Below are 14,902 nucleotides of genomic sequence, written 5' to 3'. Positions count from 1 at the left end.
ATATCTAAAAATTCTTAAATCAAGAAGAATTTTCTAGACAAGCAAAACATATTGTCTTGTTTTAAGAAATAATATGCCAAATTTAAGTGAGTTTTTCCTTAAAACAAGCAAAATAATCTGCCAATGGTGTAAGCAAAATAATCTTAGGTCGAAAGCAAAAACAAAATTATTTTGCTTACCCCATTGGCAGATTATTTTGCTTGTTTTAAGGAAAAACTCACTTAAATTTGGCATATTATTTCTTAAAACAAGACAATATGTTTTGCTTGTCTAGAAAATGCTTCTTGATTTAAGAATTTTTAGATATTTGGACTCAAAACTAGACAAAAAATCTAAGCAAGAAAAGCATTTTTTTGCAGTGTATGTAGTGAAAATTATTCAGAATGCTAAAATATACATTTATGGTTCGCTAATTCCCTCAATTTATAAGGTATGAAGATTTGGCTGATGAGTTTTCAGTTACAAATTTAGGTAACAATAGGGTTTTATTTACCGAACGTACATTGAACAATGCTTCTGTATTTACTAATACATATTTAAGTCAAGTAAACAATAGTTTATGCACTGAACTAACATGAACTGAAACATTAACAAATGGTAATATATGCAGTATATAAAAAAAGATTGTTAGTTTATGTTACTTACTGCATTAACTACAAATGAGTTCTTACCGTAACTGTAAGTTTTCATTTTGGAAAGCACATTTTATGTTCCTAAAAGCTTTCCACAAATCCTTTACGGATAGAGAAATTGGACAGTTGTGTATCGTTTCATATCCAAGTCCTTAAACACACTTAAAATGCAGCTTCATGATTTTGATAATTCATGCTATTGATCATGTCCGTTTGAGACTGACCAACACATTAGCCATTGCCCTTTTGTATTTCATTGCAAGTATTTTTTTTTTACTTTTAAACTGGGACCCTTTTCTATATACTCACCTTTTCAATGATTTCAAGTAAAATAAATTAAACCTAAATGTGTCCTGTGTTTGTGTTGTCTAAAAACTCAGATTGGTTGACTCTGTGATGAATGAGTAGGATGGTCTGTTGCTCAGTTTGCTTGTGTTTGGAAGCAGAACCCCCATCCGAGAGGTTACTTTGATAGGACAAAGTCTGTTTGAGTGTTTGCAACACTTTGCCTTTCAACTGCTTTCAATTTAGAGATCTTGGCAGATGCTTGCCAAGGTAATGGTGGAGTCTGGCACTTCTTTGTTTGTCTGGCATACAGTATGAGAAAGCAATATAAAAGCCCTTATCCAATAACACTCTATATCAATATCAACATTGGCAGTGCTGTCTTGTCATCTCCTCCTCATTAATTTTTCTAATGCCGCAAGTTTACTCATATTCATAGCCTCACATGCACTGTCAGCAGTGAGTTTATTTAGCTAAGCAAACTAGACAATTCCAATTTATAACTTACTTTGTTCAAGCTATTCACAGATCCAGCTATCTACACACTTGAGTTTGATGTTCGACCTCAAGGTCTCTCAATATTTACATCTATGAAGAGGTAGGTACTGACTATGAGCTAAAGATCAATGAAAGTTGAAATGTAACTGCGTGCTGCGAGACTGCCAACCCCTACAGACAAGAATTTTCCCGTTGCCTGTTTTGTGTGTTTCTTTCCCAAATCAGGGCTGGATCCCACTCCTGGAGATTTGCACGGTAAGCACCTCGTTTTCTTAGGTTCTGTTCTGTTAATTCTCAGTAAATAATTGTTTGCTGTGTATTTGGAAGAAACTGCTGAATACAATAGCCGAATCTGTTGCCTGCTGTTTTGTTTAATATGTACAACTGATCTTCTTTGTGTTTTTGAAGTGTAATCACAAATAACTCCCATATGTATATAAACATGCATATTTTTATTTATAAAAATGTGTTTAGTGGTTAATTTAAATAATATTTCCAAATCCACACTGATATTTTATATATATATATATATATTATATATTTTTATATACAACATTCATATCCTTTGTTTCATGTGTTATACTCTTATTCTAATCTGTAGTGTTAAAGAAATGTAAAATTCTTAACCCTGGAATTATGCAACTGCTGACAGACCTTTAGCCATGTTAAACATTTATTGATTATTTGACTAAATATTTAGTTCGGGCTGTAAATTTTAAAAGAACTTGCCTGGAGTTGTGATTGTTAATTAGATCACATCTATATTTGTGGTTTATTGCCAGATTGCAATGTCAGTAGCGAGGTTATTATAATTAAAACACAAATAAAATTGACTTTTTTTGGTACTGAGAATCATACAGTTGAAGTCAGAGTTATTAGCCCCCCTGAATTATTCGCCCCCCGGTTTAATTTTTTCCCCCAATTTCTGTTCAACGGAGAGCAGACTTTTTCAACACATTTCTAAGCATAATAGTTTTAATAACTCATCTCTAATAACTGATTTATTTTATCTTTGCCATGATGACAGTAAATAATATTTTACTAAATATTTTTCAAGACACTTCTATACAGCTTAAAGTGACATTTAAAGGCTTCACTAGGTTAATTAGGTTAACTAGTCAGGTTAGGGTAATTAGGCAAGTTATTGTATAACGATGGTTTGTTCTGTAGAGTATCGAGAAAAAAAAGCGTAAAGGGGCTAATAATTTTGTCCCTAAAATAGTTTTAAAAAAATTAAAAACTGCTTTTATTCTAGTCAAAATAAAACAAACAAGACTTTCTCCAGAAGAAAAGAAAAAATATTATTAGACATACTGTGAAAATTTCCTAAATCTGTTAAACATCATTTAGGAAGTATTTAAAAAAGAAAAAAAAAAAAAACAGTTAAGGAGGGGGTGGGGGGGGGGGTGAATAATTCTAACTTCAACTGCATATATATATATATATATATATATATATATATATATATATATATATATATATATATATATATATATATATGTGTGTGTGTGTGTGTGTGTTTGTGTGTTATTTGTATGTTTTTAATTGACAATTAAATATTTTGTATTTTCATTTATTTTTACATTTTCAAACAAAAAAAAAACATTAAGGATTATTAAAAAAACTTCATAACACATTCAAAACTATAACATAACTCATTGGATTAATTTAATTGAGGGCAGGATTTCCATCCAATAAATTTGATTAGCACCATCTAAAAATAATATTTATACAATTAAATGCAATTGAGTTGGTCCAACATGATTTTATCAAATAAAAGTTGAAATTAATATGTATTTTTATTTAACTTCAACTCAAAGGCCTGATAATATCATGTGTGTCTGTGTCGTACATTTTAAGTTTCTTTGCTTTATTTGAAGTTATCCTAAATGAACTAAAAGAGCCATTTGTAAGCATATTTGATCTCAGAACTCATATTAGGACAGTTATTGCTCACTGAGCAAAGCAACAAACTACATTTTTTACTAATTATGCTGCCAACATCCAAAGCGTGCGTGATTCTGCAAGGTGGTAATCTCAAAGCTCTTCTAAATCTTCAAACTAAAAAAAGTTTAAACCCTTAAGTTTAAGTCTTTCTGTTAACTTTAAACACCTAAGATTATTTTTATTGTGAACTTTTCTCTTAATCCAATTCCACACAAAGCATGCTGGGAACTACAATTCCCCTAAGTACTGTAGGTAGTTGGACCAACACAATTCCTTCGTGTTGTCCCTACACAAAAACGCTTGTTAACTTAATGGTTTACAAATTTTGGTGGACTGAACATAAAACAAATTAATTAGTCAAAGAAATAGCAAGAATGTTGTTGTTTCAGCTCATGTTAAAAAGGTGGTTTGAACAAGCAGCAGTAATCCTTTGTTTCTCTGCATTTAAACATTTAAAAGTACTAAAATATGTTGATAAAACAACACTAAAATAACAAATCTGAAATCAACTACAAATCTACTAACTACTATAAAAATTCAAACTCAAATTATTAATACATCCTATAGCAAATTGGTATAAAAATAGCGCTGGCTAATAGGGATTCTGGATTTCTGAGCAATAAGCAAGTCAGGGAGATCAACAGGAGTTATGTTTAAAATATAATCTAGTACACAATAAAAACTGTGTGTCAGGGTGTTTCTTGTATTTCTACTGAAGTGAACCCAAAATGTGTACTAAAAGATATAATATTTGTTTTTTCTGTGATACAGATAAGTATTTCAGTAAGTATGGCCTTCGTACAAACAACCAGTCATCAATGAACAAGGCCAAATAATTTCAAATCCTGTGTAAATGGCTCTGCTCTTTGATTTTTAGACTAACTTCTAGAACATGAACTTGTGTTTTCTGGCATTCCTCCTCCTTTGTTACTCCAAGCAAGGCTGGACGGTAAAGAATTGACTTAATCCTTGCTTAATTTTCAACATTATTTTATTCAATTGAAAAGCCATGAATGACTACTTTTAACTGCAGGACGATGTGACTGATCCAGAGGATGGAGTGGATCCTGTAATTCCTCTCATTCCACTGACTCCAAGTAAACCCATATCAGTAAGACACCACAATCCCCAGTGCTACATCTCTGAAAGTATACATGTTTAGACTTTTGACACTACTATCGTCTTGTCCCACTCAGGATTTGAAGGCCACTCTTGACCCCACTGTAACAGAAGAACTCACAGTTAATCCAGATGGCCTGGAAGCAGATCCTCCAACACCAGGTCCCTCTAGTGGGCAGAAAGAGGGATCGTCGGAGGAAGAGCTTGATACCCTTTGTGATGGGGACATGACAGGCAAACAGATAAAACGGACCATAGGCAACGGCATTATGAAGCTTGGCCTTTTGTTCCTGGAAAACTTGAAGCCTAGTCCAGATCAACCTAATGTCATCTTTTCTCCTCTTAGCTTGTCGGTAGCACTCTCACAGCTAGCACTGGGTATGTCTGGAATCCACAATGAAAAATTAGGAACCCTAAGAATAACAGATCCAATTCAGACCGCAAGATGTTAATTTAATCTTTTTGTTTATCTGAATCTCAGGAGCAACGAATGATACAGAAGAGCTGCTTCTACATCACCTGCATGCCGATGCTCTGCCCTGCTATCACACTGCCCTCAGCAGCCTACTGCGCAACTTCCGCAAAAGGAGCATGCCAATCGCCAGCCGCATCTATCTGAAAACGGGTGAGAGTCACACATATATATTGTCATGCAGGTGTAGTGTAGAGCTTTGCGAGAAAACCTCATTCTCCTTGCATCAAGCGGTCCACTTGTGCCTCTGTGCAAGTCTTTATCATCCATCTGAGAGCACCTTCCTCATATGCCGGAAGCGCTAGTTCAGATCATGCTTGGAAATGTGTGAGCAGAGCCACAGGGGTTGGGGGTAGGGGGGCTAAAAATGGCCAGCTAGCCAGAGCTGTACAAGTAAACCTCACTCCTCTGGCCTCAGGTGATGCACTAGCTAATGGTGCTAGAGGCAATGGCCTTCCTGTCCTTTAGTGGGCTTGGCCCTCATGCTAGAAATGCTAGTTTGAATCCTCCTTGGAATGGTGTTAGCACAACCACAGCATTTGGATTAGTGTTAAAATCCAGATGAGACATAAGTTGTGTGACCAGTCAAAAATACCCCCAAAATAGCCCAGCAACATAGCTAGCAGCTATGGCCTTCTTATCTTTCCTAGAGTGCCTAGCTCTCTTGCCATCCAAGTCCAGCTCTGAGTGGGATGAGGGCCTTTACTCTGGTGCCTTGACCTGGATGAAAATGACAGGTACAGGGTTCAGTCTAATAGAGGCTAATTAGTAGGAGCATTGCAGGTAAGTCTTATTCCCTTGATCTCAGAAGTTCCAAGTTGGGAAACGTCATATTCGAGAAGGGTGCGTTGATGATTTGCAGGAGTTTCCCAGAGTTTGCTGAGGACGTATTTGAAGAGCTGGGGTGGGGTGACAGGGGTGTGTGATGTATTTAAGAAACGGGAGAGGGGGCATCCGGGAGTCTCTATGCATATGCAGGAGACTCCCTGAACTTCCAGAAGACCTGAGATGTCTATGATCTCGAAGAACTCACTAGAGAATGAGTGATTGGGAATGACACTGATGGCTATGGTACAAAACGTTCTCCTTAGCATGCATGGCGGCTATGTAGGAAATGCTGGATTGAATCTTGCTGAGTAAAGTAGATCTGGTTCTCAAAGTAGATCAAAGTAACTCTTCTGGTTTTCACATGAGATGCAGATGAGGAGTTAGCTTTCAGACCGGTCCATTTTTTTTCTGATTGCAATTGCATCATAGTTAGATCATCATTGTGAAGTAGGAGCTCAAATAGTTTCACTTCCACCAAAATAAGCAGATACTTGTAATAGTTATTGATGTTGCCCCCCATGCCTGAAATGCTGGTTAGAATTCAGGCTCATTACGGGCGAGGTAGAACTGAAAGAGTTACACTGGTGACATGACCCAGATGGGAATAAAGTTTGGGGTGTTAGTGCAACAGAGGCCAGCTTAAAACAACTACACGACGACACAAATTCAGTATTAATCCACATAGTGGCAAAAGTTGAACTATTTTAAAAATTGACCGCACCACGCATGTGAAGATCAGCTGATGGTGGCCATAGTAAAGGCAAACAGCAGAGGATGATGAGTTCAGAAACACATTTGAAAAACTATTTAAAAACTATTAAAAAACGCCAAAAAAACTATCCTCATGAACTGGAAATCAAGAAATAAAATTCACATCTTACACTGGAAAAACTTATTAACAGAATACATCTCCATTGAAGATCCTCTTTGCCTGAAGCCATTCCCTAACAACACCTTCATCAGTATATAAACAAGAGGGGAGGGGGGAGAGGGGGTCAGGTAGAGGTATTAGAAAAAAAAAAAAAAAAAAAAAGTATATATATATATATATATATATATATATATATATATATATATATATATATATATATATATATATATATTAAATCTAATTTAAAATAAATAAATCAATTGGAGAGAAAAAAAAAAAACTATTTAGTGTAAATTGTATTAATACCTTTCCACATTATAATTCGGTCTTTATATGCTTCTTTGCTTTCCCTTTCATTCTATTCGTTCTCCTTTTCTGTCTCTCTCAATGTTATATATTCAATTTTTTAGTATTATTTATCATATTATTTTTCCTTTTTATTATTATTATTTATTATTATTAAGCATATTATTATTATTATTATTATTATTATTATTATCATTACATATTTTTTATACCAGTTCTTCCCCTGACCAGTCCAACAACAGATAAAAACAATAAGAGAAAAAAAAAAAAAAAAAACATTCAGACTACATTCAGAGGGAAAAGTGTGACGTGGGCATGGCAGCCTGGGCATTGCACTGGACTGATCCATGCTACACGTCACATTTTTTTTAATGCATCACAAAGCAACTGACAAACACTTTATACCACAATGCTCCCCATACAACTTCCACCTTCTCAAGTTATTGTTAAAACTGGTGTTGTTTTTTGTTTTTATTATTATTATTATTATTACCAGCATGAGTATATTATAGTTACAGTATTAATAATCCATCATACATCTTATTAATATTACTATTTCCTGTGGGTTTGTATAATTCGTAATTGTCATTTAATAGTAATGTTTTTTTTAATTATTATTACTATTATTATTTTTATTATTTATTTTATTTTTTTATTATTATCATTATTATTCTCATTGTTTTATTCGCTGAATTTTATTTTTTCTACTCTTTTTGTTTCTTTCCTTTTCTTCTATTCTTTGCGTTCTTTTTCTGTTTTTTTTTTTCCTTTCCCTCTCTTTCCTCTTCTACTTACTACTACTATTATTATTATTATTATTATTATTACTTGTCCTCTCCCTGATTTCCCAACCTCCCCTCCCCCTCCCCCTGCCACTTTTATCATTAATGGTATTACTTTTACTTTTGTTATCATTAATATTATCACTGTTCTGACCTGTCCTCCTGTTATCTTTTCATTATCATTAATATAAGTATTAATACGATTATCATTATTAAGGTTGCAGTAATTGTTGTTGTTGTTGTAGTAGTAGTAGTAGTTGTAGCAGTAGTCATCGTAGTAGTATCGATTGTAATTGTATTTTGAAGTAGTAGTTCCTGTAGTAGTTGATGTCGTTGGTATAGTGGTAGCAGAAGTAGTAAAGGTGTTGTTGTAGCAGTAGTAGTAGTAGTCGTTGTTGGTGTAGTAGTAGTAGTAGTCATTGTAGTAGTATCGATCGTAATTGTGATTATTGAAGTATTAGTTCCTGTAGTATTTGATGTCGTTGGTATAGTGGTAGCAGAAGTAGTAAAAGTGTCGTTGTAGCAGTAGTAATCGTTGTTGGTGTAGTAGTACCAGTAGTAGATGTCGTTGATGTAGATGTTGTAGTAGCAGTGATTGCGGTAGTAGTAGTAGTAGTAGTAGTAGACGTTGTATTAGTTGTAGCAGACGCTGTAGTATCAGTAGTGGTAGTCATTGTTGTGGTAGTATCAGCAGTAGTAGACATTATAGTAGTAATAGTTGTGGTTGTGATTGTAGTAGCAGCAATAGTAGTTAATAATTATATAGTAATATAAGTAACTTTCTGCAGTAGTAGTAGTTAGGGTAGTACTTGTGATTTATTATCATTGTCATTTATTATTACTGTTGTCCTTTCTTTCTTTTTACTGTCATTATTTCTATTATACATTACTAAACATAGTTGTTACTCCCTAACTCTGACTGGTTTCTTCTGTATCTGTTTTACTTATATCTGCGAGACTAGATTCATTTATTGGCTAACATTGTTCCTAATGTATGTAATCTGACCTTCCACCAAGTTACCTTTACATGGACACACACACACACACACACACACACACACACACGCACACACACACACACACACACACACACACACACACACACACCTAACAGTACCTGACTATATTGTTGTTGTTTTTTTTTGTTTGTTTTTTTTATTGTTGTTTTGTTATGGTTTTTCGTTGATGTTTTTTGTATTTGTATGATCCCAATTTATGTACCTTTTTGCATATTCTAACAAAAAAAAAAGAAAAAAAAAGAAACACATTTAAAGGGTAAAGAAAGAAACTGTACCTGAGAGATACAGTACTGATCTTTAACAGATAAGTGATTACAAGCAGCGTGGAGCAATTACAAGTTACAACACACAACTAAATACATTTTTTGCAAAGTATACAAAACAAGGCACCAATTTTAATTAGACTTGCATGTTGTGATCCAGAGGAAGAAGAAACTGATCCATATGAACTGTAACAGATACAGACAAAGTCCCTGTCAAAGTCTGACAAAATCCCATACATATATAGTCTTTGCTGCTCCTTCCTTTAGTAACAAACGCCCGTGAATCATTAGAAAAACAACAGGAACAAACACAGCACTAGGTTGGCTATACTATTGTATTGTTGTGAAAATGATCTTTAACCCTTAATTTCCCACAGCCGAATCAGCATCTGTCAGTTATCATCATTTTTATGTTATGATCAGTCCCGTGATCCCCATACTCTGCTAGTGTCTAAAAGGAAATGCGGTTTCATGTTTTACTGGATCCGGTATTTCATATTTGGTGATGTATCATATCGACGTTGATACATTTTGGCAAAAGATCCAAACCCAACACGATTATTCAACTCTGAGTCCATTATTTTATTAAAGAACCTCAATAGTACACGCTGCACTTTCAGATTTAAACCTCACCTGGATGTTTTTATTCACTTAGAGCTGTGTTACACACTGCATAGAAGCTCATTTGCAAAAACCTATAATAGGGGCTCGTTAAATATTTGTATTAAATTGGATTTGAAATGTGCTTTTTTGTCGTTTATGATAAATCTCCATCTCTACATCCATCATCAATTTTTTTTTCTTGATTTATTTTGGGTTTTACTCAAATATATAAATGTTTATTTTTTCTCCCTCAGGATTTAAAGCGAAGTCTGACTTTATGGAAGATTCTCAGAAACTGTATGACTCAGAGCCGGCCACTTTGACTGATGTTAATGACGTCAATGAATGGGTCAAGAAAGTCACAAATGGGCACATCTCAGAGTTTTTGTCCAGCCTGCCTCCCAGCGCTGTTATGATGCTCATCAATGCTATGCACTACAAAGGTCAGAACAAACACCTGTTACAGAACCAGCACGTATTTAGCAATTTCCTCTTGCACTTCAGTGAGTCACATTAGAGGTCTTGCATTATTGTTCCCTTGTTATTTCACAAGTGCAAATCAATAAAGTATAGAATCCAAGTGTTTGTTTTTTCTCGTAGGAGAGTGGCTCACACGCTTTGACCCTCATTTCACCTCCACTGAGAATTTCTACATAGATGAAAACCAGATTGTTAATGTGGACATGATGCTTGGGCCAAAGTATCCTCTCAGCGTGTTCACCCATCATGAGCTTGATGCCCAGGTTAATGCCTTTAGGATGCTACTAAATTACTAGGACTGAATAACTCTCTGTTCTTCACTATCCTTCATTTTTCGACCTTTACAGGTTGCTCGATTCCCTTTTAAAGGCGATAGGAGTCTCTTGGTGGTAATGCCAACATCTGGACATGTGAACGTGTCAGCCATCGCAGCAAAGCTCAATATATCAGATCTTTACAGTCGATTGCCACGAGAAAGAAACATGCAGGTCAAACTACCTAAATTTAAACTCGATTTCAACCAGGACCTCCAAGAGGCCATGACAAGCATGGGTAAGATGTCATTCATCTAACACATTACAACTAATTATTTAAATAAGTTTATACTGTACTTTTAGTTAGACCACAATAATAAAAAAAGAAGATTACTTTATATTCACAGCAGTGTAGGAACTTAACTGAAGCTTGAGGCAAGACTAACATATTTTTATACATGAACTCGCCGCAAGCTCAAGATAGAATGCAAATAAATTACTTGAACATTTAAAGTGCAAATGAAATCAAACTAACCGTATGATTTTGTTAGCTCACATTATTGGTTTTGTGGTGAAAAATACATCTGTACTTGTAATCTAAAATTTAAATCTGAAAATGCACTTCCTGTTTGTTTTCAGTTAAATTCTCAGATTAGGTCTGTCTGAGGTATTGGGCGTGGTTAACATATTTAACCACGCCCTTCCAACGGTTAGTTTTCACAACAAACAGAAATGACTAGGAGGAGGTGTCTGTTAGGTTGTAATAACTCTCCTTAAACCCTTTTCCTGATCTTTCTGAATGAAATGCCTACTTACTTACTAAATCCAATCAGTTCACAGTAGATAAAACAAACCATGTCCACTGTTTTCTCATCTGATATTTCATTTCTTTAGGAACTGTATACTTTGTAACACAATACAAAATAATGGTTGCAGCTTCCGATTGATGCAGACTTTAAAAATATCTACTGGCTGTTGTGATTAAAATGTGAAAATGCATTAAATATGCAGAGTTGTCATGACATATAGATGTCCTCATGTTGAATCAGATTTCTTTTTCTGTTATGTTTTTTTTCAGGCATAGGTATTTATAGTAGTTACCCAGAAAATACTGAACAAACCAAAATTTTTCTTCCAAAGTAACTAATCATAAACAACAGATATGATGTAAACTAGGGATTTCACCATGAAGAAAGCTTTATAATTATAATGAAAATATTTGCATGAGTATATACAGTTGAAGTCAGAATTATTAGCCCCTTTTGAATTTTTTTTTCTTTTTTAATTCTTTGCCAAATGATGTTTAACAAAGCAAGGACATTTTCACAGTATGTCTCATAATATTTTTTTCTTTCAGAGAAAGTCTTATTTGTTTCATTTCGGCTAGAATAAAAGCAGTTTTTAATTTTTTAAATACCATTTTAAGGTCAAAATTATTACCCCCTTTAAGCTATACATTTTTTCGATAGTCTACAGAACAAACCATTGTTATACATTAACTTGCCTAATTACCCTATCCTGCCTAGTTACCCCAATTAATCTAATTAAGCCTTAACATATCACTTTAAGCTGTATAGAAGTGTCTTGAAAAATATCTAGTAAAATATTATTTACTGTCATCATGACAAAGATAAAATAAATGAGTTATTAGACATGAGTTAATAAAACTATTATAGTATTTATTTATATTTATTTATAGTATTTGGAAATGTGTTAAAAAATTCTCTCCATTAAACAGAAATTGGGGAAAAATAAACTGGGAGGCTCATAATTCTGACTTCAATGGTATATATTGAGCTAAACTAAAATCATGGGTCATTTTCTTTTTTTTCTTTTACTGTGCAGCCACACTGTGATGTGTAATTTAATCTAAACCTAGTCCATTATCCAACATTAGTAAAAAGTATTACAAAATAATTAATTTCTTGCAACATTGTAGTCTTACACATTTTATATATATATTTTTTCAATTATTTTTTACTCACAAATATATTTTTCTACTGCACTCCAGGTTTAGGAAAGCTGTTTAGTCACCCAAAGCTTGATCGCATCACAGAGGTCCCCTTGTTTGTGTCCAGTGTGCAGCATATGTCCAGCGTTGAGATAAATGAAGAGGGGGCAGAGGCAGTGGCCGCAACAAGTGTGGTCATCTCACGTTCCAATCCTTCATTTACTGTCAACCAGCCATTTTTCTTTGCCCTGATGGATGATTTGAGTCAAACACCATTGTTCCTCGGAGTAATTTCCAATCCAAACCCTGGAGCATCCACTATGATCACAAACCCTGGCAATGCAGACAAAACTGATGACAAGCCTTTTGAGGTTCATCCAAAATAGATTATTTTCATGCTCTTACAAAATGAGTCTATAAGCGATTGCTGACTATGTAGTCTGTCCCCACTGGGAGGCAGATTTAGTATATCTACTTAAAGTAAATTTTTTAAGATCATTTGAAATTACTACCCCCTGTATGAATTAATTTTCTAAATGCACTAATCTTGTTTAAAAATGGTCATGATTTCTTTTTTCTTTCTTTCTTTCTTTCTTTCTTTCTTTTTTTTTAATAAAAGAAATTTGACCAGATATTCCAAGTGGCTTATATGTGTGTTCATTTAAAAGGTTAATACGTCTGAAAATGAAGCATTTACTTGATCATATGTTGTGGAAAATATTATAATTTTGATTTTATATTTTATGAGTAATATAAAAATTATTAGCCTATGTATAGCCTACTTTAACAAGTTGTAGCAATTTTGAGCAATCATTTGTGCTTCAAATTATTACTTTAAATAGGTCAACTTTTAATTTACACATAATCAGTTTTCAAATCAATTCAATTCATGTTTATTTCTATATTGCTTTTACAATGTGTATTGTGTCAAAGCAGCTTAACATAGCACATGTAGTAAATTAAAACTGTTTCAGTCCAGTTTTCAGAGTTGAAGTTCAGTTTAGTTCAGTTAAGTGCGGTTTTAATTTTAGCAAATCCATCGATGCAAAACTCCACAAGACCCAAACCACGCAAGTCAGTGGCAAGGAACAAAATTTCACAAATTGACAAAGTGAAGAAAAAAAAAAACTTTAGAGAAACCAGGCTCAGTTGGGCGCGACCATTTCTCCTCTGGAAAATTTCTTGAGCAGAGCTGCGGTCTAGGCGCCAGGGGCTGGAGAACGCTGGACGTTCATCGTGGAGAAGCTGCAGGTGTGAGTAAGGCACCGGTGGATGTTCAGGCTGGCCCCCGAGACAGACAAGAGAGACTCGTTTTTCCACAGGGATCTTTCAGGAATCAGTCTCATGCTCTCCACTCCTCCAAGATTGCCACAGCATCTCCTTAGGATATGCCCTGTTCCAGGGTTATGTAGAACTCTAAAAGTGCTCTATGGCTGGCATTATCTCTTCAGAGGACTTTGATCACATCAATGGTGCTGCATAATCTCAAGAGAACTTGGGATGAGTATCCCCAGGTGGAAATAACGAACAAGGAAAACAGCGTAGCTGCTGTTCATTGTGTATTTAAACAAGAGATATTAAATATCAGTGCAAAAAGATGCGCAATTAATGAAAATAGTTATATAAACAAACATGCAAAGCATAGAAGTGTTTCTAACAAAATGTTGGGTGCATTAGGACCGAAGGAGTGTGTCCTACAAGTGGTTTGTCAAGTCCACTCACCTGCATGGAGCACACTCATACATCGTGCCGATATGTGGTGCATTGTGTGTATGCTTTACTAAAAAGATCTTAATCTAGTTTTGAATTGAGAGAGTGTGTCTGAGCCTTGGACATTATCATGTGTTGTCATGTGCAAGAAAAAATGTTTTATGATTACAAGATTCAAAACTATGTAGTGCTAAAAACAGAGGTTCTGTCTAGCCAAAGATAGAACTGTACAAGGCCTGGGTGATCATTCTGACAGTGAACTGCACCTGTATGGCAGGGTATGTGAACTAAGATTTTTATATTTCATCCTAAGCATTCAGTGTCCGCAGTTTAATTAACCATATTTAACTGTTTTTGCAATGTGTATGATTCAGCATATCGTGAACTTACCTGTTATAAAATGATAACTGCAGAGTCAAGCATTTTTAATTAGGTCTTCACTCCATACAGCTCTTATGATGGCTGTTAGCTGAAGATGTCTGCCTTGGCATCTTTGAGGTTTATAAAAACGGGTTGAATTGTAGCGAGACAGGTTGGTTAGATAAACAGGAGCTATTTAAAGTTTATGATTTAGTTTTCTTTGCCCCAATGGAATGAAACTCTAATTCAAATAATACACTTTTCCAGAAAAATAGAACTGAAAGCAGGTTTGTTGACTCAATTTTCCCAATAAGGTAGAATTTTCTCAATAAGGTAGAATAAATTTTACTTTCTGTAGATTCAAATGAAATTCTATAATCCATAATATAATTTATTAGTTATGAGATGGACGTGCAGGTTACATTATTCCTCGGTTATTTCGCATAACCTTGTGAAAAAGGAATTTGGATCCTCCTGTGTCGTATGTATTTTGACATTCAGCGGATGTAGTTTGAAGCCGGA

The 14,902-nt window shown here is 34.5% G+C and overlaps 1 protein-coding gene and 1 long non-coding RNA gene across 2 annotated transcripts; one reads left to right on the top strand and one right to left on the bottom strand.

The window, feature by feature from the left end:
• Nucleotides 1–1,657: 1,657 nt before the first annotated feature.
• serpinf2b (serpin peptidase inhibitor, clade F (alpha-2 antiplasmin, pigment epithelium derived factor), member 2b) lies at nucleotides 1,658–12,944 on the top strand. Its single transcript, NM_001080010.1, is given in 9 exon segments — nucleotides 1,658–1,670; nucleotides 4,240–4,311; nucleotides 4,396–4,473; nucleotides 4,559–4,859; nucleotides 4,963–5,106; nucleotides 9,880–10,068; nucleotides 10,226–10,368; nucleotides 10,453–10,657; nucleotides 12,371–12,944. Coding segments are annotated over 8 exon segments (1,443 nt in total). The 5' UTR covers nucleotides 1,658–1,670; nucleotides 4,240–4,254; the 3' UTR covers nucleotides 12,697–12,944.
• On the bottom strand, nucleotides 12,493–14,893 carry LOC141377848 (uncharacterized). The gene is made up of 2 exons (XR_015509551.1): nucleotides 14,411–14,893; nucleotides 12,493–13,858 (listed from the first exon to the last, which is right to left on the bottom strand). It is a non-coding gene; the product is annotated as an uncharacterized LOC141377848 (long non-coding RNA).
• Between the last annotated feature and the right edge of the window lie 9 nt (nucleotides 14,894–14,902).

Source organism: Danio rerio, chromosome 15, assembly GCF_052040795.2.
Source record: "Danio rerio strain M-AB ecotype USA chromosome 15, GRCz13ab, whole genome shotgun sequence".
In the NCBI taxonomy this organism is placed as follows: Eukaryota; Metazoa; Chordata; class Actinopteri; order Cypriniformes; family Danionidae; genus Danio; species Danio rerio.
The sequence above is the reverse complement of the archived record's forward strand: the minus strand, read 5'-3'. Positions and strand labels throughout refer to the sequence as shown.